General features: G+C 60.7%; 1 protein-coding gene across 1 annotated transcript; it reads left to right on the forward strand.

Moving 5' to 3' along the window:
* Nucleotides 1–2,399: 2,399 nt before the first annotated feature.
* LOC119848344 lies at nucleotides 2,400–7,275 on the forward strand. The gene is made up of 4 exons (XM_043502554.1): nucleotides 2,400–2,524; nucleotides 3,713–4,517; nucleotides 6,174–6,427; nucleotides 6,567–7,275. The coding sequence occupies exons 2-3, from the start codon at nucleotides 3,721–3,723 to the stop codon at nucleotides 6,322–6,324; spliced, it is 948 nt and encodes a 315-aa protein (XP_043358489.1). The 5' UTR covers nucleotides 2,400–2,524; nucleotides 3,713–3,720; the 3' UTR covers nucleotides 6,325–6,427; nucleotides 6,567–7,275.
* Nucleotides 7,276–25,172: the final 17,897 nt, after the last annotated feature.

Genomic DNA, 25,172 nt, shown 5'->3' on the forward strand with positions numbered 1-25,172 from the left:
GAGTTACTACAGAGATTTCTCTCCCAGGTGTCTGGCTGGCGGGTCTCGCCCGCATGCTCAGGGTCCAACTGATTCCCATATCTGGAGTCGGGAAAGAATTTCCCCCAGTCAGACTGGCAGGGACCTTGGGGGGGTTCGCCTTCCTCTGTGGCATGGGGCACAGGTCACTTGCAGGTTTAAACTAGCGTCAGTGGTGGATTCGCTCTAACTTGAAGTCTTTAAACCATGATTTGAGGACGTCAGTGGCTCAGCCGGAAGTTAGGGGTCTTTTTCGGGAGTGGGGGTGTGTGGTTTTGGGGCCCGTGATGTTTAGCAGGTCAGACTAGCTGATCATGATGGTCCCTTCTGGCCTTAACGTCCCTGAGTTGTCCCAGCCTGTCTCCCTGCGGGGCCTGTGCCGGGAAAGCATGGCTCACTGGCACACCGCACAGACCTGGTGCCAGCCATGGGGGTGAGCGAGTCCCTAGAGCCGCGTGCACTTGGAAGCCAGGCTGGAGCCAGCTGAAGGAAGCAGCCAATGCACTGGCGTGTTTCCATGACCCTTTGCTTCGTGCTTGGAGCAGGGAGCGCAGAGGGGAGCGCCCAGCCCACCTTTGGGCAGCAGCCCTGGGGGATTTCAGCGCTTTCCCCTGCATGTTGCATTTACTGTAACTGCCTTTGCTTCACCCGGCCCAGCTTCCCCAATTCACTGTAAAGCCTGAGTCAGACACTGGCTAGAAGGGGGGAGGGGAGCCAGAGGCTCTTTGGGGCTTGCAAGACAGGAGATGCCGGCCGAGGACTCCAGATGGCTCTGGCATCAGTGACAAAGGGGCTGTCTCCAGGGCCAGAGCGGAGCATAGCCTGCCCCAGTGAGCATGAGTCTCGCTAGCCCGGGCACAACAGCAGCGAAGATGGGTTAGCTCAGCGGGGCCCCTGGGGACATGCCCGGCTCACTGGCCCGGCTCTGGTTACCTGGGCTAGCTGGAGTCAGGCTTGCTTGGGTAGGCTATGCTGTGTGCGGCTCTTGGCAAGGCGCGACGAAGGGGACAAGCCAGGGCAGAGGCTGCAGGGCTGAGATCTGCGATATGCCCCTTCTGGCCCCTGCCAGGCCACGCTGGCCCTGCTGGCCAGCCAGGCCAGATGCTCGGGGAACACTTAACGTCTGCTCTGGGGCATCTCGCACTGGCCCTGCAGAGGCAGCAGGAGTCTGGGCCCATGATTGGGAGGGGTCAGGTGTGTGGTGCCCACGGTGAGGGCTGCTAGGAGAGGGGGCCGTGTCCCCCTACAACAGCCCAAGGGAGGCTGCTCTCCAGGGCACTGGGCCTTGCCTGGCATGGCATACAGCACCCAGGGAGAGGGGGATCGGGGAGGAGCTGGGCGGGGTGGCAGTGTCTGCAGTGACATGGTGCAAGGGAGGGCCAAAGGCAGGTGTTTGTGGCCAGAAGAGAAGGCCGGGGGTGCACTGGCCCATGGGGCTTCCATGCAGGGGCCCCAGGAGCACTGGACACTGACATGCAGAACCTTGAGAGCTAAGGGAGGCTATGGGTTAGTGGCCGGGGGGGGCACAAGGCTCCTGAGCCCAAGCCCCCCGCCTCCCCCCACCAGGCCCTGGGCGCCCTCAGACCCAACTCACTAACCTCTACAGTGGGCTGCCCTGGCTCAGCATTTGTTCCTGCTTGGGGGTGGGGCGGGTTTCATTTGCCAGTTGTGACATCGGAGCAGAGGAAGGCCCGTTTCCTTCCTGTGCCCAGGATGCAGAGTCAGCGGCCGTGGGCTGGGCAGGGGCCATGCTCCGTTTTGGGCATCAGGAACTGGTGGGACAGGGTATTACACCCTGCAAGCCCGGGTGCCCGGCCCCCTTCCCTGGGGGCAGTGGAAGGGAGCTCCATGCCATGGCCGCAGGTTGGCAGCAGTGCCCACTTTCGGGCCCTCTCCACCTCTGTGCAGGTCCTTCACACCTGGGCTAGTGCTGGGGCAACCTCCCAGCAGCCTGAAAGGCCCAGCCTCCCTCTCGTTGTCCTGCAGGGTCTGTGATGTTACCCAGCGGGGCCTCCCTCCAGAGCTGGGAGCCCCCCAGCACTCCCACTCCGACAGGGACTCTCCCCAGTTAGCCCTCCTTGATGGGGCTGCTCCAATCTCCATTGTCCTGGCCCTGCGGCCAGGCTGTGGTGCCCCAGGACGGCATCGCCTTGCCCTGCCCGGGGGCCAGGAAGCAACCCCCTGGGCCCTGCACTTGCCCCTCACTCGGCAGCACCCAGCACAGGGGGATGCCAGACTGAAAAATGAAAGCAAAGGGAGAGTGGTGGAGAAGGAGGAGCCCAGAGCCAGCACATAGCGTGGGATGGCCCAGTGAGGGCAGGGCTCCCCTCCGGCTCCTCAAACCCGCTCCTGGCTCTCTAGCTGCATCACAGAGCGTCCCTCCCGCACGCTGTGACAGCCTCTGGCCAGCAAGAGAGGAACTGCTTGTTCCTCTTCTGTCCAGCCACCGAGTCGCACAGCCAGAGGAGCAGACGCAGCTGGGGGCGGGAGGCAGGCGACAGCTCAGGTACGGGGCAGGGGGCTCCATGGGGCAGGATGGAGACAGAGCCAGTGGGCAGGTGCCTCTCGCCCTGTGCCACCGAGCAGCGCGGGGTGCCCGGGCTCACCTCTACGTGGGGAGGTGTGAACGACCTCTGGGGAGCGGAGTGCCCGTTGGCCACAAGCCATCAGCCTGTCGCGGCAGGGCAGGGCCAGGCGGCCCCATCCTCACCCCTCAGCCGGAGCTTGCAGCTCTGAGCAGACAAGGTGCAAGAGGCTGGCACGGGGGGGGCCCAGCCAGTGGTGTTGAAGGGCAGAGGCAGTGTCGCGACTGGGCCCTTCCCTGCAAATGGCCTGAGCGGTGAACACCTCGGAGACACCCACGAATGGCCCACGACGCCACTGCTCCCTAGGGGTTCGTCTGCCCCAACTCCATCTCCCCGGGGTCGTGGCCGGGCATACCTCCCTACAGGGGCAGCAGTAACCCTGCGGGCGCGGGCACCTCTGCCAAGCGCCCCCAGGGCTGGCAGTCCGCAGAGAGTCCCGCTGAGCTAAAGGGCTGTGACCTGCCCATGCAGCTCTGGTACTCAACCCCCAGCCCTGCAAAACAGCTGCCCCTTTGCCCAGCATGATCGTCCGCTAGAGAAAATGGGGCCTGGGGATAGGGCCGAGGCCAAGCCGGAGCATGGACACCGCCCCCCCCGGGCTCCCCGGGCTCAGGCCGTGTCTCTAGCCCCATTTGCCCCTGACCATCTTCAGCTCTGCTCTCCGCCCCCACCTCCCTCCTCTCCCCACAAAGCCAGGGCATGTGACTCTGCAGAGCAGCTGCTTCCCCAGCTCTACTTTTCAGCCAGGTGCCCACTCCGAGCAGAACTCCACAGCCCAGTAGACTGGTGCGACTACAGCCCGTGGCTGGGGCGAGGGGAGCCAGGGCTCCTGGGGGCACCCAGAGTGATACAGGGGAGCAGCCCCCGCTTCTCCCCACCCCCTCCCGCCACCTCCTTTGCATAATGAACATGCAGGGGCTAGTACTACCTGGGCCTGAGGCATAATGCACCAGGAGTCCCCACAGCATCCTCTGGCCCACGGGGGAGCCTGCACAGAGCAGCCCAGCCTGGGGCGTGGAGCAGATAGGACCGAAGGGGGGTTCGCCTCCTGCACCTCTGTGCTGCTGCGACACCCCCCGTTTACAGCCTGCTTGTGTCTGGCTTCCCAGCTAGGAAGATGCTGGCACTCCTGGCAGCCCTGCTCCTCCTGCTCCTCCACAGTGCGCTGTCCGGCTGGGCGCGTTGCTTGGGGTCTCCAAATACAACCTCCTGCCTGTTCCTGAACTGGTTGGAATTCAGTAGCAACACTTCGACAGGCCTGAACCTCAGCAACCATGGCATCAGGAAAATCAATGGCTCTGCCCAGCTGGGGGGGTCGGTCAAGATGCTGGATCTGTCCTTTAACCACCTGCAGACCCTTCCCCCGGATTTCCTCTCCCAGGCGCGCACTCTCAAGGAGCTTTACCTGCAGCACAACCAGCTGCGGGGGCTGCCCACTGAGTTCTTCAAGAACGCCTCCAGCCTGCTGCACCTGGTCACGGACTGTGAGTGCAACGTCGTGGCGAGTGTCCTCAGCCACTGCATGGGCAGCAGCCCCACCAACAGCATGGAGCGCACCTGCTACTGCCGCTCAGGGCAGGAGGAATCCTTCAACGTCACCGAGTTCTACAGGCAGGAGTGCCAGCCCCTCTGCACGCTGCTCTGCGTGGCCCTCACCAGCTCAGTGCTGGCCGTGCTGCTGCTAGCGGGGGGCCTGGGTGTGGCCTTGCTCCTGCTCGGGAGGAAAAGACAGGCCTCCGCCATCCACAGCAAGCGGGAATCCACCGCATCGGTCGCCCGCGGCCAGCCACGCTACATCAGCCGCAACGCAAAGCCAGGCCCCGGCCAGGCCAGCGACTATGAGAACGTCTTCATTGGCCACTCCCAGCCAGGAGGGCAATACAAGTGTCTGGAGAGAAAGGGACCGCAGTACAGGTGAGCACTGACTCTGCATCCCTGGGGCACCAGGTCCCCTTCCCTCAGGGCAGGCAACCTGGGAGGCTGCATGCAGGGGGAGAATGCAATGATAGATAGATCGAGGGGGCATGTCTGGGGATAGATAGATGGATGGATAGATAGATTGCTGGGTGTGTATAGATAGATAGATAGATAGATAGATAGATAGATAGATAGAGTGAGGGGGTAGCCACCTGCCTTCCTCTCCGAGGGCTCATCAATCAGTTTGGGTTATTTAAGGTAAGAGCAACGTCCGGCTGGTTGGGCTTGTGTGCTCAGTCCAGAGAGCACCTTAGAAACAGAGCCTCCACTGGATGGCTATTAACCCTTTAAACACTCTGGGAACCCAAGGAGGCACCACCTAGTGTCTGGGTGAAACATGCCAGACGTCGAGAGCCGGGTGAGCCACCTGGATGTGTCTGGGGCTGCAGCAGGCTGAGGCTGGGTTCTGGTCTCGCCCAAGATGTTTTATCAGACATGGGTGAGGTTTTTCATAGGAGTGGGTGGGTGAGATTCTGTGGCCTGCGCTGTGCAGGAGGTCGGACTAGATGATCAGAATGGTCCCTTCTGACCTTAGTATCTATGAATCTATGAATCAGAGCCGAGGAGGGTTTTAAGCAACTTCCTGGCTAATTCCTCCCCCCCGTTCCCCCGTGGAGCAGCACTGCCTTGGCAAATCCGCGAGGCCAGGGGATTCGGCCTGACTGGCAGGGGAGGGGTTAACCCTGCTGCTTTGCTGAAACCCGGGATGGTGAAACAGAGCCGCTGATGAAATTAACAAATATGGAAAGTTTGGGGAGGTGGTTTGAGAACAACACCTCGCTCGTCACCCTCAGGGCATGATGGGTGAGTCAGTCCCGGCCCCTCAGTCCCTGTCATGGCGCTCCATCCCATCCCATCCCCCCCGCCCCAGTCCCTATCACGGCGCTTCATCCCATCCCCTCCCTGCCCCCTCCCCTGTCACATGTCACTCCACATCCCACAAACCTACCCCTGGCCCCGCAGCTGCTGTCTGGATTTGCCACAGAGAAATTCTTGCAACAAAGTCAGTTTCCTGGATAAAAAGACCAGAAGCTTGTGACCAGACTCCAGGCGCGGGGGTGACACTCCCCTGTGCTAGAAGCCGTGGCCCCAGGGCTGCCACTTCTCCAGGAGCTGGGGCCCCACCTGTTCCCTCCCATTCATGCTGGGGCAGCGTTGACATGGAGCGGAAGGGCGGTCTGGGCGCTAGCCAGGAGACCTGGGCTCTGCCACAGCCCCCCACAGGCCCTAGGGCATGTCACCCCAGCTCTCCCTGGCCTCAGCTCCCCCGAGCTATTAGCACAGCCCTGCCTCACTGGGGCATTGGCAGGTTGCACACCGCTCAGACATTGCAGTATAAATGCGTCTCGGCCCAGTTCTTTCCACTTAATCCCCATCAATGGAGCCACCCCAGGCTGACCAGCCAGCCAGTGCCAGCCCAGGGGGGATTCAGATCCTGCGTGTGGAGCCTTTGGTGCTTGCACAGCCCTGGTGCACTGGCTGTCCCCAGGCACTAAGCGCAGGAGTGGGTGGCAGAACCCCGAGTCCACTAGCTCCTGAGCCGCTCCCCACTCCGGGAGGGTAACGCAAGGCTCTCTCCACTGCCTGTCGCAGAGTCCAGCAGCTGGTGGACGAGGAGTGTTACATGGAGAGTGATACCTGCCACGGAGACCAGCCCATTTACGCCAACACCCAGCAGCTGTACAGCAGCAGAGTCCCCACACCCAGTGATGGCGAGGAGGTGTACATCATCCCGGACAAATGAGCCCTCCACCCGCCCAGCTGGAGGCGCCCCAGCCCCGGCTGTCTCTAGGGAAGCGGGCTCAGGCAGCCGTGGGGCTTGGGTGCCACAGTCCCACATTCAGCAGTTGTGATCATGGGTTTCAGAGGAGCAGACGTGTTAGTCTGTATTTGCAAAAAGAAAAGGAGTACTTGTGGCACCTTAGAGACTAACCAATAGTCTCTAAGGTGTTAGTCTCTAAGGTGCCACAAGTACTCCTTTTCTAGTTGTGATCATGTGTCACTCCCCAGGGAGGGACTGCTGGGGTTCCCAATTAAAGCAAAATCGCCTGGCAATTGCTTTCCACCCGGGTTATTACCCTGCCGCCATGACCCCATTCAGCCCCATGGGAATGCAGACAGCTTAGGTTTCCACTGGGGGTGGGGGAGGGCTAGAATTTCACCTCCCCCTACAGAGGGAGAGCTCCTCACAGGGTAGGGTAGGGGGATCCTACCCCTGCATCAGTCTGCAAATTCCTCCAGAAATAGCTCTCGCTTCTCCTGCCAAAATGCCTTGTTCTGCGCCAGACTGGCTGAGCCCCTGCTGGGACCCAAACACCAGCAATTCGGCCTCCATGGGGTTTCCTCTGCACCTGGGAACTGCGGGGGGAGACACTTATGGAGGGGAAGACAGCAAACGGCCACCCCACAGAGCATCCAGCCACTTGTGCAGTGCTTGGGGCTCACTAAGCAGCCCAGTGGAACCCACAAGAGAGGGCAAAAGGGACATGGGTAGGACAGAGCTGATTCCCAGAGGAAGTGGGGCCTCACTGGAAAGGAGGGACCCGAAGCGCTGGGGCTCCAGGAATCGAGGGAGATGTGCTCAGAGCAAGGCTCAAGGCAGCCAGGCCATGGTGTGTCATGGGGATTCCTGGGGTGGGGGACCCGCCCGCTTTTGCTGTCTGCACCAGACTCAATAAAGAGACTGTAGCCACGAGCCAGCGTGCTGCAGTGCCCACACTTGCAGGGTCAATAGCCACACTGCCCTCCAGACGGCCACAGGGGCCTCCCCTCCCTCACTGGGGCAGGTCCTGCACTGACAGGGCAAGGCTCTGTGCTGGGGAGTGGGGCCCCATTCATTCACCTTAGGGCCCAGGACCCCCCAGGGGCTCAGATCAGCGCCCTGCCCCATTCCTATGGTCAGCATTTGGGGCAGCCCCCCTCTGGCGCACCTAGAGAGGACGAGCGGGCTGTGGAATCAGATTGGCTCCACTGTGGCACCTGGCTCTGTAGCTCACGAAAGCTTATGCTCAAATAAATTTGGTAGTCTCTAAGGTGCCACAAGTCCTCCTTTTCTTTTTTGGCTCTGTGCAGGGATCTTGGCCCTGTGGAAAAGCGTTCAACTTCTGGGGCTGGAGTCAGGGCAGGTGGCGAGACTTGCTCAGTGCCAGGGGGCAGATCCCTGGTGCCAGGTAGGGCCTGCACTGTGCCCGGGCCTCTTCTGGCCCCTATACCCTGGGTCTGACAGTCCCTGGCAGCCCTTTGCCCCAAGCAGGTGGGAAACGCTGCCATTGTGGCCCTGCACTTCCACACACAGCCGCCGGGAGGCGCTAGAGACCATCTGCACCAGCGTAGGGTCCTAAGGGTGGTGTCAGAGTAGCAGCCGTGTTAGTCTGTATCCGCAAAAAGAACAGGAGGACTTGTGGCACCTTAGAGACTAATAAATTTATTTGGGCATAAGCTTCATGAGCTACAGCTCACTTCATCGGATGCTGGAGGTCTAGGGGTGGAGGCTGCTGGTCTAAGAGCTCAGGGGGGTGGTGGGGGGGAAGACAGCACTCTTGAGCTTGCCCAGAAGCTCCTGCCTCTGCAGCTTCGCATTGTTTGGGCACAAGGTGACCCAGCTGCAGAGCCCGGTGAGCTGAGTGCGTCACATGCCGCTGCAGCTGAGGGCCCCGTCCCACCCCAACAGGCTCTTCCACACCTCGCTCTGAGGAGCTATTAGGGGATTTATACCGGGGTTATTTTTAAAGGCAAAGCCTCTTTCTGCTTCCTCCTGCCCCCACACCCTCTCCCATCCCTTTACAGGTCTCTTCTCTGAGGGGCTGAGGTCAGACGCTTCCTGGCCCAGAGAGAAGCTACAAGCCACAGCTCAGTGTTAGAACTGCAGCACGCCTGGCCAAGCCGGGGGTGGGGGGATGGGACCTTGCAGGCTGGGAAGGGGGGGGCATGAGGGACGCACTGTCCCATTACCCGAGGCGCACAACTGCACAGAGCAGAGTCGGCCACTGACAGCTACGCCCGGCGCACTGGACGGAAAGGAGGGTGACGCCCCAGCCCTGGTGCATGGATGGGATGGCAGGAGAAAGAACCTGCTGGGGTGGAGGGGGGCTGTGCAGAGCCACCCTCATCCCCACTCAATGTGGCTCTGTCCCTTGCTGGGGCCTTGGCACACACTGAGCTAGTCTGGGGCTGCCAGCAGTGACCGCGGAGCTCCTCTCTGTGCCAGGCCCAGGGCTGAGGGCGAAGAGCCCAGGGAGGTGGGGAACATCCAGGAGCCGGGGAAAGGGGACGGGCCAGGTGTTCGAGCGGTGGCTCTTCCAGTGCAAGGTTCTGGTCCATGGGTCTCACCCAGCTCTAGCCAGGCCCAGGGACCTGCAGGGGCTCACGGCACGCAAGGCCTGGCCACAGACTGCTCCCAGACAGAACCCTCCAATTCACCTCGCCAGCCACTAAGGGCTGGTGGGATAATGGCCGGAGCCCTGCCGAAGGTCTTCCAGGCACCGGGATTGATTCTCCGCTTGCCCCTGTGTGCCAGCGACACTCCTGCAGTGAGGCTGGGCAAGTGAGAGGCTCCAGCTGTGTGGGCGGGGCAGTGTCAGGCATGGTGGGCAAAGCGGGAAGTCGAGGGGGATCCACCAAATGGGCTGAGCCCCACAGACCCCCGTATTTCTTTACAAAGCCTGGGCCTGGCTCCCCTTGCAGCCTGCCCTTGGCACTGCCCTGTAGCCAGGCTGAGCAGCCCCATGCACACTCCCCACAGCGGAGGTGGCATGGGGCCCTGGCAAATAGTTGGCTGGATCTAACCCTTGCAATCCTGGGACCAGCTCAGTGAATGCCCGGGAGGTGGGCGGAACTGAGTGGGCACATGTCAAGTTGAACATTAGTGACCCTGGTGCCCGCCCGGCACTGCCATTTCCCATAGCACAGGCCCCAGGCCTCACCACGGCTGGTCTCTGCTGCAACGATGGGTTTGCATGGAGCTGCTGGAACGAGGCCGAGGGCGTGAATCCGAGGCTGTGCGCTGATGTCATGGTCTGAGGGCTGCTCCTGCCAGAGCAGCGAGGGCAGCTGCTGGAGAAGGAGCTATTAGCGCTGGGCTACGTCACGGACTAAGGGTCATGTAGGCATTGGGCACTAGCTGGTCTGGGCCCACCACCTCGGACCACGCCAGCATCACCTCTGCATCCAGGTCCCAGACCCCGGACGCTTCTTCCCCCACCTCAATGGGGATGATGTGGCGATCGTCCCCCGGGGCCTGTCCCACACTCACCGGGCGGATTGAGTATGGGAGCTCTGGACCTGAGGCCCCACCTTCCCCCATGGGCCTGGCCTGGCGGTCCCCTCACCCTGGCACAGCCCTCTGGACTGCAGCCCCCGGGCCCGGTGGTGCCCCCTCTCCGTGGGCTCCCACCCAGCTGACACCCCGGAGGTTCTGCTTGGCTGCCATTTCCTTCATCCTCAGGCATTGCACCACCTTGTGTCCCTTTTGGCCACAGTAATTACATTTCAGGTCCCTCAAGTCCCATGAGGGGGGTCGGCCCGCCCCGGCATTCCTGGGCACCCCTGGGTTGGGCTTCCTGGAGTCCCACCTTTGAGAGGTCTCTGGGTGACTCCCCTTCTGAGTCCCCGATGCGGGTCTCTCTCCTGCCCCCGATCTGCTTCCACAAACTCATCTGCCAGGGCCTCTGCACTGCACAGATCTTTGGGCTTCCAATTCGCTAACCACATCTTATGGTCCGGAGGGCAGCTGTCCTACAGCTGCTCCAACCCCACCAGGTGATACACGTCCCCTGCGGTCGTGGCCCCTGCGCCCTTCCTCCACTTGCGGAGATATTCCCCCAGCAGGTTGGTGACCTCCTTGTAAGTGACACCCGAGGTCTTGCGCACACCCTGGAATCGTTTCCCGTATGCCTTGGGAGTCAGTTCAAATGATAGATAGATAGAGGGGGTGTGTCTGGGGATGTTCAGCAGCAAAGCCTGTTTGAACAGGTCATAGTCCCCCGTCTCAATACCATCCATTTGGCTGAATGGCTCTATGGCCTTGGGACCCAGCATGGGGGGCAGACAGCGGAGCCTGTCTGTGGGGTCAGTCTGGTTCAGATCACAAGCCTTCTCAAAGGCTGTGAGATAGGCATCAATATCCCCCACCCCCCTCCTTGAACTGGGCAGCAGTTTGGTGTCTAGATTCCCTACAACACTGGCATCTCGGGGCCCTTCCCCACTTACTCCCCGGCAGGCCCTCTTGGCCCACTGCTCCTCCAACTCCAACTCATGCTTCCGCTGTTCTGCAGGGTCCTCTCGTTCTCTCTCTCTGTCTGCCAGTCTCTGCTCCTCCAGCTCCAGCTCCTTCGCTTCTAGCTCCAGCTCCAGTCTCTGCAGCTCCACTAGGGGGGACCCTGACTGGGGCCCCCCCTGTGCTGACTGGGGAGTCAGGTCTGATACTCCCTGTTGCTTCCCAGACTGCCCCCCCCAGCTACTCCCTGGCTCTCCGGGCACCCCAGGAGCCCCCCGCGGTCTGGAGCCTGTTTCTCAGACTGATCATTCTCTACAAGCTGAGCCATCAGCTGCTCTTTAGTGAGCCTCCCCACGCTCAGCCCTCTCTCCCCGCACAGACATGCCAGGTCCCTCATACGGAGCTGGTTCTAGGCCATTTCCACGCTGGTTCCTTTCGATTCCCTTGTTTTTTTGCTGGCTGCTCTGTGGGGCAGGGCTGTTCTGCAGTGTGCCACCCACTCTGGGTCCATGTTTCCCAGGATGCCTAGCAGGGCAGCCCCGCCGCACATCAGAGCAGAGACTCCAGGGGAAGCAGGGAGGGAAAAATGGCAGGTGCTCAAGGGCTCTGCCTGCCCCAGAGCAGAGCAGGGGACAGCATGGGACCTGCACTGAGCCTGCCCTACCAAGCCCACCACAGGGGATTTGTGCCCAGAGTGCGGCGGGGCGAGGGCTTGTTCGGCTTCCACGGGGCGAAGCCGCTGGCAGTGCCAGAGAATGGTCCTGACCCAGGAAGGCCTTTCACGCCGGGGTGGGGTGGGGCCGGGCGTCTCGCTGCAGAAGTCCAGTGTTTGGCACAAAGCTTCTTCCCCCAGCTCCCTCCATACGATGTCATCGTGCCACGAGGGCACAGGCCTGTGTGTGACATCACACTCATTACCATGGCACCCCCTGGGCAGAGCTCCGATGCTGCCTCTGGATGGTCTAATGGAGAGACCGTTGGGGGCCGCCCAGCTCAATTCCTGCCACAAGCCCGCGGGTGACCTTGGCCAAGGCGCCTAATCGCTCTGGGGCGTGCAGTGGGGCTGAGCCTTCTGCACTCAGCTTCTGCGGCAAGGGGCACCAGGGACATACCTGGAGCCTTGGCCCAAAGCAGGTGTCACCGGCACACTGCCGCTGGTCTTGGCACAGAAGCAACGGTGAACTCTAGTGCTCCCACCTGGCCCCGGGCCAGCGCATTCTCAGCTCCAGTTCTGAGCGACATGATGCTGCATCTTAGCTGGGGCTCAAAGCGAAACCATCCCCAGCTGCAGCATCTTGTGACACAGCAGGACTGTGCAAATGTAACGCTGACGTTGATCGAACCTGGGACCTCTGGAGCTTAGCATACGAGCCTCTATTGCATGAGCTAAAAGCCAACCAACTGTTAGCTAAGGCTGTATGGCGGACTCATTAATCTTTCTCTCAGTGGCCTTGGTGCTACTAGACAGGCCAGAACACCACATCCAGGAGGTGTGTTGGTTATACAAATACTGACCGAGCAGGGCTGGAAGCCTGATTCCTATTTACCCCTGTGCAGAATGGGGGCACACAGCACTGCCCCACGTCCCCTGGGCACAATAGGGGCACACGGCACTGCCCCACATCCCCCAGGCAGAATGGGGGCACACGGCATTGCCCCATGCTGCACAGCCAGGAGCAATGGTGCCTGGGGGTGGAGCCAGCATTTCCTCCTTGGGCTGCAGGGACAGGGGTGCAGCGCAGGAACCTGGCCCTGGCACCAGGTCTCCTAGTCCCACGGGCACAGGGAGGGGAAGGAGAAGAAACAGGGGAAGGGAGCGTGAGGCAGGCAGGGTCGTCTGTCCACTCAGGAGACTGGCTGCAGAAGACAGTACAGCAGGTTGGGGTGAGCCAGGCAGGGGCCTGTGTTAGCCGGCTGGGTCCATGATCGCCCCCGGCTGAGCGTTGAGCTGTCACCTGTCACCGTGGGCTGGGAGCACCCCTTGCTGGTTGCACTAAGGCTGCCCTGCTGAGCGCTGCCACAGGAAGGCCAGGTGCCCTGGGCTTGACTTGCTTTCCGTTGTATTTGGGGCTAGCTGCCGGGGACCCTGGAAACACCAGGACCAATGGGGGCAAACAGGGTGCAGGCTCCTTCGTGCTCTCCAGTCACAACCCAATGTGGGGCAGGGCCCTGCCTTCACACCCGACAGCCAGGGCTGCCTATAGGCCAGACCAGCGGGTTATGAATGACAAGCTTGGCAGCATCCCTGGGAAGCCCAACTCTGCACCTGTCCCTTGGCCTTTGAAACTCGTCCTGTGGAGCCTAAGCCCTCCCGGGCGCCAGGAGCAGACGTGGCAGTGTGGGGGAGGGGGCTGGGCTCCAGGGAGCCCTGTGGAGGGAGCACTGCACTCGCCTTCATGGGTAAAACCGCTGACACCTCCAGCACCTTGGCACTGGGAGGGGCCGCCCGCCTCGGCAGGTGATTGCTCAGCCTTGCAAAGGGGCCACCAGGGAGCCGCAGCTGCAGGGGAGGGAGCGGAAGATGCTGATATCAGCTCCCTGTGGGCTTTGAACTCCCAGGCACGAGCCTGCCCAATTCCCACGGGCCAGAGCCTGGCTCCCCGGGGCACCCGGCCATGGGGCCGTGCATCCCGCTCAGAGCGGCGCCAGGCACACCCTCGGCTGCCCTCGAATATACCCTTGAAGGGCAGGGACAGCCCAGCAAGGCAGAGCGCCACCTTCTCCCCCAGCTGTGTCGCTGCCCCCCTCAACAGCCCTCTGCTCTGCCAGTCGCTCTCAGCCAACACGCCTCCACCCAGCTGGGCCTCTCCTGAGCAGAGAGCCGGGGGTGGCGGGGGCAGGATCCTGACCCACAGCCCTCGAGAGCAATTCCCCTGGGGAGGATACTGTGTTCATAGCAGCCCAGCCTGCAGCCTCCCAGCAGAAGCTAGGGCAGCCTGGGCCCTGGTGTTCCCTCTAATTTTTGACAGGCTGTGTACGCAAAAAATTTCTTCTGTGCAAATTGTTGTGCACGCAGTGTTTCGCCGTGTGCACAGGGTTTAGGATCTGTGTGCGCGTGCACATGCCCACAGCTTACAAGGAACAGTGTGGCCCTGGGTGCAGGCGACAGGCCAAGCTGGGGGCCCTGGCTGGAGCCTGTGGTTTCGAGGCTCCCAGGTCGGTGCTCCCTGCCTGATCCTAGGGAATGAAGCCTGGATCTTCCGTGAGAGGCTCCAGTCTGGCAGAGAGGGAGCTGAGAGCGAACCGCCCCCCCTTCCACCGAGATCAGTGTGTGACTGTGGCCGGGGAACAAACACCCCCCACGCAGGAGAGTGCAGGCCGATGCCATGGGGCCTTGCCCCCCATGCTGCTGGGAGCGGGACCAATGGAGCCTGCATTGACACCAGCCTTGGGTGGGACAGAGCCAGCGTCAGAGCAGGAACGGGCCGGGGGCTACAGGCAGAGCTGCCCCTCCAGCGGGGACTTGCTCGCTCGCTGCGGCAGTGGCCCATGGTGGTCGAGTTCCCTGGCCCAGTTCGGTTCATAGTGCTGGGCCCAGCACAGAGTGGGCAGGACCTCAGCTGCTAGACACCCCAGCACCAGGGCACTGAGTGCCAAGAGCTGGACAAGGCTCCCATCACATGGCCATAGAGCACACTCCCTAGTCACCGTGCTTGGGCTGGTGCCGGGGCCCTGGGGGGGCCAATTCTTGGGCTCCCACCAGACAGCAAATGGTGCCAATGTCCCCCGTTGGTGACCCAGTATGGAGGGGGCAGGGTGAGGTGCCCCAAACCCACAGCAGAGAGAGTGGGGTGAGGTGGGAAGGGGAGGGCACTGCTCCCATGCACCCTGAGGCAGGTTCTCTGCCATCCTAAGTGCCAGCCCTCACACTGGCATCACTCCCCTCTCGGCCATTGGCTGGTGGCACGCGCCCGGGGCAGAGGTGCCTTATCTAATAAATTACCTAATAATCACCCAGATAAGGGGTGTTACTGGCATGAAGGGAGCAGTAAACATTAACCCGGCCAAGCCGGCTTGGAGCCAGGCCCAGCTGTGCTGGGGAGCAGGGAACAGCCCCCCGTGGGGAGCAGTGTGGTGCTCCCCGCTGACCCTGTGCCAGCAGGACTTGCCGACAGCCCAGCTGGCCTGCCCCCTCCTGGGGCCGCCCAGTGTGGGAGCAGATGAGCCTGGCCTGCAGGGCTGTGGGGCTGGGCCCCTGGCAGGCCTGGATTCCCAAGCTCAGGGATTCCCAGGGAGTAGCGAACACGTAGGCTGCCCCCTCCCCTGCCCGGAGCCAGTTGCCTGCAGCACGAGGGCGCTCGACTGTCCAACGTCAAACACCCATTGTCAGCCCCGCACAGCCGGAGCCCCAACGAACCACGGCCTTTGAGCCAGGCACCGGGCTCTGAGAGGCCACGCCAGCCTGCGCTCCCCCCTCCCCTACTGATTTCCAGGGGGCTCAGGAGTCTGGCTGCTGTTGACAGCCCCCTCCCAACTCTGCCCCTCAGGCGCTACGGAGCCAGTGGTGTGGGACGGTAACGGGCTGTGGCTCCATCCGAGGCTCGATCCTTCAGCACAGCTGTTTCCCAGCAGAGCTCCCGGAGGCTCCCTTAGGGAGACGCCTAGGGACCTGGCGTGGATGCTGCTGAGCAGAGGGGCGATCAGGGCAGGGGGATGTGCCGGTCTGGGTGCACCAGGCTCTGCCTTGCACTCCCCAGGGCAGACATTAACGGCAGTGCTGGCCCTTTGATCTGCTGGGACTTTGTGCCGCGTGTTTGCACACTGGCCTTCTGGGGCAGAAGCCTCCTGATAAATAAAGCCATAAACAGGCAGTTCAGAACAGCAAACCCTGGCCCGGCCGAAAGGGCAGCAGGGAAAGTAGCTGCGGTAGCAGAACAGGTGAGGAGCCCAGGGCTGACTCAGCTCCCACCCGCACCAGATGGAGCAGGGACAGGGAACCAGCGCTGGGAACTCCCAGACTCAACCAACCCCTCGGTGCCTCTGAAGTCAGAGCCAGTGTCTGGGGAGCACTGGGGGAAAGCGCAGCACTTCTGAACAGACACTGCCTATGCCCAGGGGTCTCCCCCCACGTAGGTAATCCACCTTCCAAGAGACAGGGGCTAGGATGCTGGGAGAATACTTCCAGGGACCTATCACTGGGCTGTACGGGGGTGAGGTTGGGCTGGGTGCGTCTCTCTGGCACGTGGATTTTTCACGCCCCAAGAGATGAAGCTGGACTCCAGCAAATTCCTGATGTAGACCAGGCCTAAGATACACGAGCCTGTGATGGTCTAAGAGCAGAAGAAACAGCACAAATTGTTACCATCACAGACTCTCCTGGGGAGGGGGTGTCCCATGAAAGGGGGCCCCAGGTTCCCGACTTTCTGAACAGGACACGCACTGCTGGGGCTGAACCTTGGGTGAGACATAGCTCAGCGGATAGCATGCGTTGCTTGGTGCTGAGCCCCGGGGATGAGCCCAACACTGACACACAGTGGAGAGTGCGGGAATTAGCCCCCCAAGAGCTCTGTCTGGCACCCCTGGGTGCAGCTTGCATGGCAGCAGGGCCTAGTTACAAGGAAGCACAAGCAGAGACAGGTTCCTGGGACACCGGCCCTGGACACCCCGCTGCTATGGGGCATTTGCAAGCTGCCACGCATTTCCACACGCAGCACCTAGCAGCAGGAGGGGCTGTGTCTGGGTGTCCATCCCCTCATTAACACACCCTCAATGGGAAGGAGGCAGCTGACTCTGGGGGAGCAAAGACACAGAGGCCTTTGGGGCATTTACTCTCGCCACACAGTCTCTGTGGGTCATGAAGGAAGAGCCTGAGGCCCCCAGGTCTGAGGGCTAGTGCTGTGATCACAGCTCCTGGACCAGGAAGCGCCAGGCCTGCTGGGGAGAGAAGTCATGGGGGTCATGCTGGGAGGGGACACGGACTGGGGCAGCTGATCAGGGGACAGGCCCAGCCTGCACTTGCTGTACCCATGCTCTCTCCAGCTGTCCTTACACGTGCAGGGCCAGCCCACGGACTTCCCACCTGACCTGTTGCAGTGCTCCGCCAGTGAGCTTGGGATCCTGCCACCGTGGGGGAAGCTGGCTGGCTCGTGTGTTCCTTCACCCCTGCCCTGTTTGTGGCTCCCTTGCCAGCAAGCGCTATCTGGAAAGTGGGATGAAGGAAGTTCCTCAGCCTCGGATCTCGAGCTCAAGGCCGAATGCAAAGTGGCATCACAATTTCAAGGACACAAACAAATCAAAGGTTTCCAGGACCACATGCAGCGATTACTCACCTCACTCCACGAAAGCCACTACCCCTTCCCGCACCAGAGCTGGGTGAGGCCACAGCAGAGCCTATGGGACTTACAGCCAGTTCTCCATGTAAGGCTTGACTCTGCCCCATGGTATCTGGGGCGGCTGAGCCTGAAGGCACTGGGGAGCTGGCAGCAAAAGTGACAAGGGATGACGCTGGCTGTGAGGAGATGGGGTTGGGAGGGATGCCAGACAGGGAGTGATGCTGGGGAAGCAGAAAGTGACCCACTGACAGGTGAAGGGGGATGTGGGAGTAGCCTGAAGGACTGAACCTCAGGAGTTATGGCAGTGCCGGGCTCCAGTGCCGAAGCCAGCAGGCAGGGATGCTGTTTGCACACGTCTCTGGCTCAGCCCCTTAGCAGAGAGGCCGGGGCTGAATGGCAGGCAAGGAATCCTCACTGCCAGGGAGCGAGCCCGCTCAGGTCGTGCTGAGGCCGCGTACGTGGGGCAACACAGGCTGCAACCGGTGCTGGGAGAAGGGGGTGACCGCCAATCACCACTGACCACACAGACCCATGGGCCTGGCTCCTTGGAGTGCGAGAACCACTCTGCCACCAGCCCCCTCTCACTGCTCTCCCTGCCGGCAAGGCCTGCCCAGGGCTGCCGGGCACAGCCACTGCCCAGCTGCAGGGCTGGCATGGTCCCAGCAGCGGGTGCAGAGTGCAGTTCTCCACTGTCAGCGAGGGGTTAACGGCTCCCCAGCAGGAGCCGTGGTTAGTTCGGGAACCTGGGCGGTACTCGCGGCCAGAACAATGCTGCCAATGTGCGGCGGTTTCATCATCAGCAAACACGACTTCGAGAACCGACACCTGCTGCAAGAACCGTGGGAATTGCACCTGGGGCCGAGGGGAGCGGATCCGCTGGGTGGCTGGGGGAGGCGGCCCAGCAGCAAAGCCCAGGGAAGGGGGGTTTAAACTGGGGCTGGAATCCACCACTGAGGGGCATCTCCGCCAGCTCCCCATGGGTCCTCCAGCCCAAGATCGGGCGGGCACAGGCAGGTGGCAGGCCAGTACGGGAGGGGATGAGGCACCAGTTCCAGAGTTTGGTGCCTCTGGCCAGAATGAAGCAACCCCAGAACAAGGAGCCACTCTGCATTAGCACTTGCAGCCCCCTGGCCCCTCACCGGCTGGGATCAGGGTGGGGCATGCTGGTAGAGGGCCAGGGCTAGCGGGGATCCCCAGAAGTGCTCCTATAGATGCAGCAGGGGCTCGGGGATCGGAAGTGGGGTGGGGGAGCCACCACCCTGTAAAGGGCTGGGCCAAGCCTGCCACTACTCAGCAGAATGGATGGGTCACGACTGGTCCTAGCACATGAAGCATTCACTCCCAGGGCCACCCTGGATGGGAAGGGACTAATCCCCCTGGCCTGGAGGGGCCCTGATCATGTGCTCCCCAGAAACAGCCAAGGGCTGCATGGGCCTCAGGGACGGTCACCCCAAGAAGGGGGCCCTGCCAGAACAAGGCTGGATGGGCAGCGGGCAGAGCAGCACTGCTCTGGGTGGCTACGCAGAAGCTGGAATCTGCCCCAGGCACTCTGTGCAGCCAGGGTTTTGCTCTGTGTGGCAAGGACCAGAACCGGAAGGGACCCGGGTTGCTAGAGGACACAGGCAGTGCACCAAGACCTGCCCTTTTCGCTGAGAAGTTTATTTGATTCCGTTATCACAACGATGTCTTCTTATAAATATACAAAACCAGGACCCTGCCATAGCACTAACCCCAATAAGTTAGCAATAAATAAGAGGGGTGTATAAACTAAATACCTACTAAAGTGCACATTTTGCTCAGACTCTTAGGTGGCATGAGCCCCCAGGGAGTAGCCCTCCTGAAACCTGCCTCAGGGGTTTATCTGTCTATGGGAGGAAGAACCCACCTCCCCAGGCAATAGGTGGGAGGGGGCTAAGTGACCATGGTGCAGCTGGAACAGGCCCCTGCCCAGACTGGCGGGCCCTGCCCTCGGTGACTGTGCAGCACCCGACAAGGCTGCAGGGACTCTGGCCACACTAGTGTTCCCTGAGCCACATCCAGCCGGTTCCAAGCGGAGCAGGATGCTGTGGAGATGAGAAGAGAACAGGCTTGTTTTCTGGTATCTGAACTAGCTGCTGGAAGGGCGTGGGTCAATGCAGTGGGCCTTGACTGCCAGGGGTATGACTGTAAACACGCCCATGCCATTGCACCCAGGGGAAGTTTGCATCAGACGGGAGATCTTTAAGAAACACAGCCAGTGGCTGCCTCTCTCAGCTCTGCCATGGGACTAGCTGGGCCAGCAGCGTTTGGTATTGGGGCTCATCTCGGCAGCTGGATGGCTCAGGGTCGCTTCCTCTCCCAGCAGCTCTGAGGGATGCGTGCGCCCTCAGGCACAGTGACACTTGGTGACTATCATGTCCTCAAAGAGCGTGGAAACGAGTCTCCCGTCGCTGTTGTAGTGCATGAGCACCATGGGGTCGTAGCCAGCGGGCACGCAGCAGGGGGCAGGCGTCTCTTGGACAGGGTGTGCATTCGGGCTTTGATCTGGGTGTGCATGCTGGCTGGCTTGTAGTTATGAGGGCAAGACCCTTCACAGAACTTCATGTAGTAACTGTTCGGGGCGATCACCCAGTTGGACCACCGATGTCTTGGAGACACTTTGAGGGACTTGAGGCAACATTTCCCATCACTCTTTCTGCATTCCTCTTCTAGCGCCCTGGCTTTCCTCGGCCTGGAGCCCAAGTGCTCCTGGGTTTCCACCTCTAGGTTCAGCGTCTCAGCCCCATGGCTGGTTCGGCTGGTGGCCAGAAAGGCAGAAATATCTGCAGCGAATACCAGCTGCAGATGGAGCCTTTGCTCCGCGCTCACTGCCCGTGCTGGACAGCAGCCCCCAGGTCGAGGCTCAGGGTCTTGGAATCGAGGGTATAGGAATGCAGGAGTTTGGGTTGCCCCTTGTGCTGCCCAGGCTCCGGCAGCTGGTAGATCTCTACTTGAGATGGCCAGGAGACATTGAGTCTAGAGACATCCCGAGTGCTGAGAGTTTGCTTGAAGAGTCTCAGTTCAGCCCTCATCACGCTGAGCTCCTGGTGGAAGGCCTCGGTCCGGGACAGCACGAGATTGTAGCAGGAGCTGCCAGCAGAGGCTTCCGTCCAGCGCCCACTGCAGAGAGAGGAGGCAGCGAAGGGTTAATAGGGGCTGCTTTTCCACACCGCCACTTTCTGGTCCTACTACAAACTGCTCACCCCTGGCACAAGCCAGCTCTCAGATCGCCCCCGGCATCCGAAGCTGCTGGTGCAATGTGACAAACGTGTTATCCTAGAGTGCTGCACGTGTACGTACCAGCCATTCCGTGGCAGTGCAATGTTCAGAGTGAGGATTACCCACCTCTGCTCCAGGGGCCCCGACTGCCATGTGCTCGCTGTACCGCTGTGGGGAACCCTTTTCTACAGGCCCCATCTGTGCATGCACAGAGCTTCCCTAAGCCACCCGGCCTGGGGCTCTCCACGCACCCAGTTTGGCAGGTGTCCAGCACCTGGATATTAATAGCTGGGTCCTCGCAGCACTCCCAGGCGATTCCCATTTCATAGCTGGGGAAACTGAGGCAGAAAGTCAGGGACTTGCCCCAGGCCCCAGAGGCAGTCTGTGGCAGGCAGGGCTGGGTCTCCTGAATGCCAGTCCAGTGCTTTAGTCCAGTGTTACCACAAGCCCCAGGTAAAAGTAGGGCCTCACCTCCATGGAGCAAACTGGGTAGAAATCCCACCCCCCAAAAAACCCCCCAAAACATTCATGCTAAGTAAGGAACCAGCAGCAGCCTCCCCCCAGCACTGGCTGTGCCCTAGCGTTATAACGCTGCATCCCCTCCTTCCCCCCCCGGGCCCATTAATCCGCCTGTGTCCCAAACGCTGCGATGCTCTCAACACACAGCTAGTTCAGCGGGCCAGGCAGGACCCGTTTGACCCTGCTCCCCACTCGCATCAGCCGAACAGAACCGCAGCATTGATGATTAAAGGCCAAACACCGTCCAGGAGCAGTGACACCAAACTGTGTGCGGTGCCCCTGGCCAAACACGCCCAGCTCCCCTGGCTCTGCTCTGCGTGAGCCAAGGTAACAGCTGGACTACCCCCCGGGGACCCACTTTAACCCTTGCTGCGTGTTGTCAGTCTTGCCAGGCCAGTGGGCTCTGCCCCTAGAGACGGGGCAGTGGGGCGACGCTTGCGTGTGCCAGAGAGCTCACACAAGGCCTGGGCACCACTTGGAGCCCAGAAGCCGTGGGTGGGGGGTGGGGTGGGGGAGGGTTGCTGGCTGGCTGGGCGGGGAGGAGTCTTCAGTGACATCCTTGGCTTAGTGCATGGGAGTCAGAGGCGCTCGGCACCGCTGGGATCAAGCCAAGGGGACCAGGCCAGTTTGCAACACCTCTGGGGCAGACCGGGAATACCCCCCAGAGCCCTGACCTGCCCTGTGCAGTAATTGTGGGACCATCCCATGCAGTGCATGGGAATGGGCCTTTCAGCCCCTCACTCCTGGGTGCTTCTAATCCCCATCTACATGCTGGTGTGTGGGACAGGGAGCACACGACCTGACCCAGCCATCAGAGAGGTTTGCAAACTCTGGTCCCTTCCCTTTCCCCTGCCCCACCTCATGTTTCTTGGCCTGGGAGCATCGCCAGCCTTGGCCATACAAAAACCCAGGAGTCGGGCCCCAAATCAGGGGTTAATAATGGCTGCTGGAGGCTTTTCATTGTCCTTTATGTTCAGGCCCCTGGGCTGCTCTCTGGTGCCAGCCCCCTCCATCAGCGCAGTCAGCCACACTGGGGTCCTAGACCCCACTGGACCACTAGAAACCAGCTCCCTTTTCACTGATACATGAAAGCCGAGATTTTTACAAAGCCACTTGCCTCCAGGAGCTGGGACTGTAAATAAACCAAAAGTATCACAAAAGCATAGCCGGGGCAGAAGTGGAACTAGAAAACAGTCTAGAAGTGCCCCATCTTGGCATCTTTCTGTTCCCCAGGACCGTGGGAAGGGCCCAGAGGCAAGGCAGAGCCCAGGGCAGGAGACTTGCTGTTTCTTGGCCAGAGGTCCTGACAATCTTCGGGGAACCAGCTGAACTTGCAGATGCTTTTGGGACCCAAACCTCCAGCTTCAGCCCTCACTAATGGGCCTCCAGAGAGCCAGGCCCAAGCCGCTTCTGGCTAGTTTGAATCAGCAAAGTAAGCGGCTGCAAAGCCCTGGTGCCAGAGGTGCCAGCCGAACCCCGCTCTGCAGGAGCCGGCTGGTGTCAGCGTGGAGCAGGCGGAGCTGAAGGAAGCCGATTCTGAAAAGGCTTCACAGCAGCTGCTCCCATGTGAATCTGCCTCGCCCTTCTACCACGGCTCAGACCTGGGAGCACTTTGCCAAGGAAAACGGGCAGAGGACAGAGACCCCCTCCCAGTAAGGAGGTCAGGCTAAGGAAGGGGATGCACTCTGGCAGCTGGGTTCCAGGGCTGCCTGACCACCTGGAGCCCTGCGAGGAAGAGGGACCCCACGACTCCTGTGTGCTCCCTCAAGGCACCTGGAAAAACAAGGATTGGGCAAAGTCCCTTTTGTTCCTTTCTGAAGGTCAGACCAGGCCAAGGGCCCCTGGCTTACAGTCCCTACACCCATCACGTACCCAGCCGCTACTGCCCACGCAGGAGCAAAGCACTCATGGTGGGGAAGGTGCTCATCAGCCTTCTCCATGGGCAGAGCCCCCAGCCCCTGTGCAAGGGGAGACAATCCCTGCCCCACAGAGAGCAGCCTGACCAGGCCCAGAGGGACCTCAGGAGGAAAACACTCCCAAGATTGCACAGGTCAGTGACAAGCACAAATCGATGGCTCCACATTCCTACAACGTCTTTCTTAAGCTAATAAATAATATAGCTGGCCCGGCCCCCGCCTGCCCACCCAAGCAGCACGAGTTGGCCTGTTGCTGCAGCTGAAGTGTGCCTGGTGCAGCACACATGGCTTCCATCTCCCACATGGGTCCACCAGCATGGAGACGCACTCTGACACAGTGAGTCAGCGTCAGGAGGTCTAAGGGGCCCGGCTGAGCAAGGAGGTCTCAACCCCCCCTTTGTCTCTGCACTGGGCTAGTCCAACACCAAGCACCCAGCACAGTTGCCACTGCCCAGTCTGTTAGACCCCAGACTGGACTCCTGGGAACAACACAGCCCTCTCCCTAGCTCCAGGGCACAACAGGCAATGTTCCTCTGCATCCCCAGGGCCGGGGCAGCATTTTCAAGAGCACCTCCGGAGTGGGTCAAGGGGACTTGGGCTTCTAGGTCAGGACAGCACCTTTGAAAGTTTCTCCGCAGCTGCTCAGAGAAACCGAAGGCACAGCCCAGGCACCCATGGACACGCTTGACTCTCAGAGAGCCAGAGGTTAGCAGGGGCTGCCAGGGTCAGCCAGGCCAACCCCCTGACAAGATGCAGGAGTTGTGGGTCACACCTCCAGCCTCCATTGGAAACCTCCAGCGAAGGAGCTTCCCTGACCTCCCCAGGGTCTGCGCCATTGCCCAGTGCTCTGACAGCCAGGATGTTTTCCCTCTCGGTTGGTTTCACTTACGCTTTGGAGTCAGGAGGTGAAGCGTCCTGAGTGGGGCTGCCGCCTGACTTTCTTCCCTGCTCCGGTTCCCCCGCAGCTGGGTGAGTTCTCCCTGTAGAGCTGGCGCGCTTTCCTCACCTCGTCCTGGTCCAGCCTCTGCCGGAGCACGGGGGGCTCCTGCAGCCCCAGCCGGTCCAGGATGCCCCTTTGGATTGTTTCGAGCTGAAGCCTGTTCTCAGCCCATCCGTGCGGCCGCAGTTCCACGCCGGAGAGGAGCAGCAGCAGGCAGGTGGCGGTGTACCTGAAGTCCTGCACTGAGCTCTGCATTGTGCAATAGACAGGCAGTGGAAGCGGCACCGAGGTTGTGCAATATCTGTCTATATTTATAGCACACTCTGGACATGCAGCTTTCATCAGCGTCTGTGAGGGAAATGAATGAAATGGACCAGACCAGGCTTTATACTGAGCTGAATCTTGCCCGCCCTCCCCCCATCCCTCCACCTCCCCCACCCCCACCCCACTCACTCGCTGCCTTACGTCACTGCGTGAAGCAGTAAACACACATACAGTAGGAATCTCTCCTGTCCCCGGCCTGGGGAAGATCAGCCCTGGTGGAAGAGGCGCCCTCCATCCCAGAGCCCTCAGCTGAAATTTTATGGAGAGGCTTGGACAGCGCTGAGGCCTGGTGATTTGTGATGTGTTTTGCAGCTATGGAGACGGCAACGATTACTAAGAACCAGGAGATGCTTCTCCATGGCCGGCTCTTGGAACTAAATGTTTGCCTTCCACGTCCCCTTCTCTCAGTTGACCTTGGTGTGCTAGCAACAGGCTTGGGGGTCCATCCGGTGCAAAGAGGTGTGGGAGACGGGGGAAGTGGCATGCAGCCAGGCAGAGCAGTTTGGAGAAAATAACCCACCCCAAGCCTGACTGGAAGTCTCAGCAAGGCCAGCACCTTCCCAAGGCTGGAGCCATCCTGTTAACACTGCTGCCAATTTGTGCATTTCTGACCCTAGTACCATGTAAGCGCAGTGCTGCCTCGAAGGCTGGAAGCAGGTATGACAGATCTGGCAATTTCCTGTAATGGCCTCCGGAGACCGGACTGAAGTTTCTTTGTTCCCTTGAAGTCCATTGTGCAAGATGCAGCGGGTGTGTCTTCCTGTGGACTGGGGCTGTGGGTAACTCCTCTAGGGACAACCACCATGAGGGCTGGCGAGCTCAAAGAGCTCCACTGCCATTGTGCCAGGAAGAAGGGAAGTTTGAGACGATAACTGATAAGTGGATTTCCTAAGAAATACACCATCAGAGGTTACTGCAAATTCTCCACCTCCCACTCTGTAAAAGCCAGGCTTTCGAAACATCACCTTGAAGAGTGTGATTGGCTGCTGATTACCTGTTCTCAGAGCCTGGAGATCAAAGGCCCCGTCATAATAAACAGCAGCTGAACTGCCCAGCCCAGGACCTGGTTCTAAGCAGAGAGCTGTGAACGCGGAGCTACAGGAACCCCCTATGGTGGGTTTAAGAATGACGCCTGCCAGGGCACGAGCTGCCACGGGGTAGCCTTTTAGC

Source organism: Dermochelys coriacea, chromosome 25 (assembly GCF_009764565.3).
Source record: "Dermochelys coriacea isolate rDerCor1 chromosome 25, rDerCor1.pri.v4, whole genome shotgun sequence".
Lineage (NCBI taxonomy): Eukaryota > Metazoa > Chordata > Testudines > Dermochelyidae > Dermochelys > Dermochelys coriacea.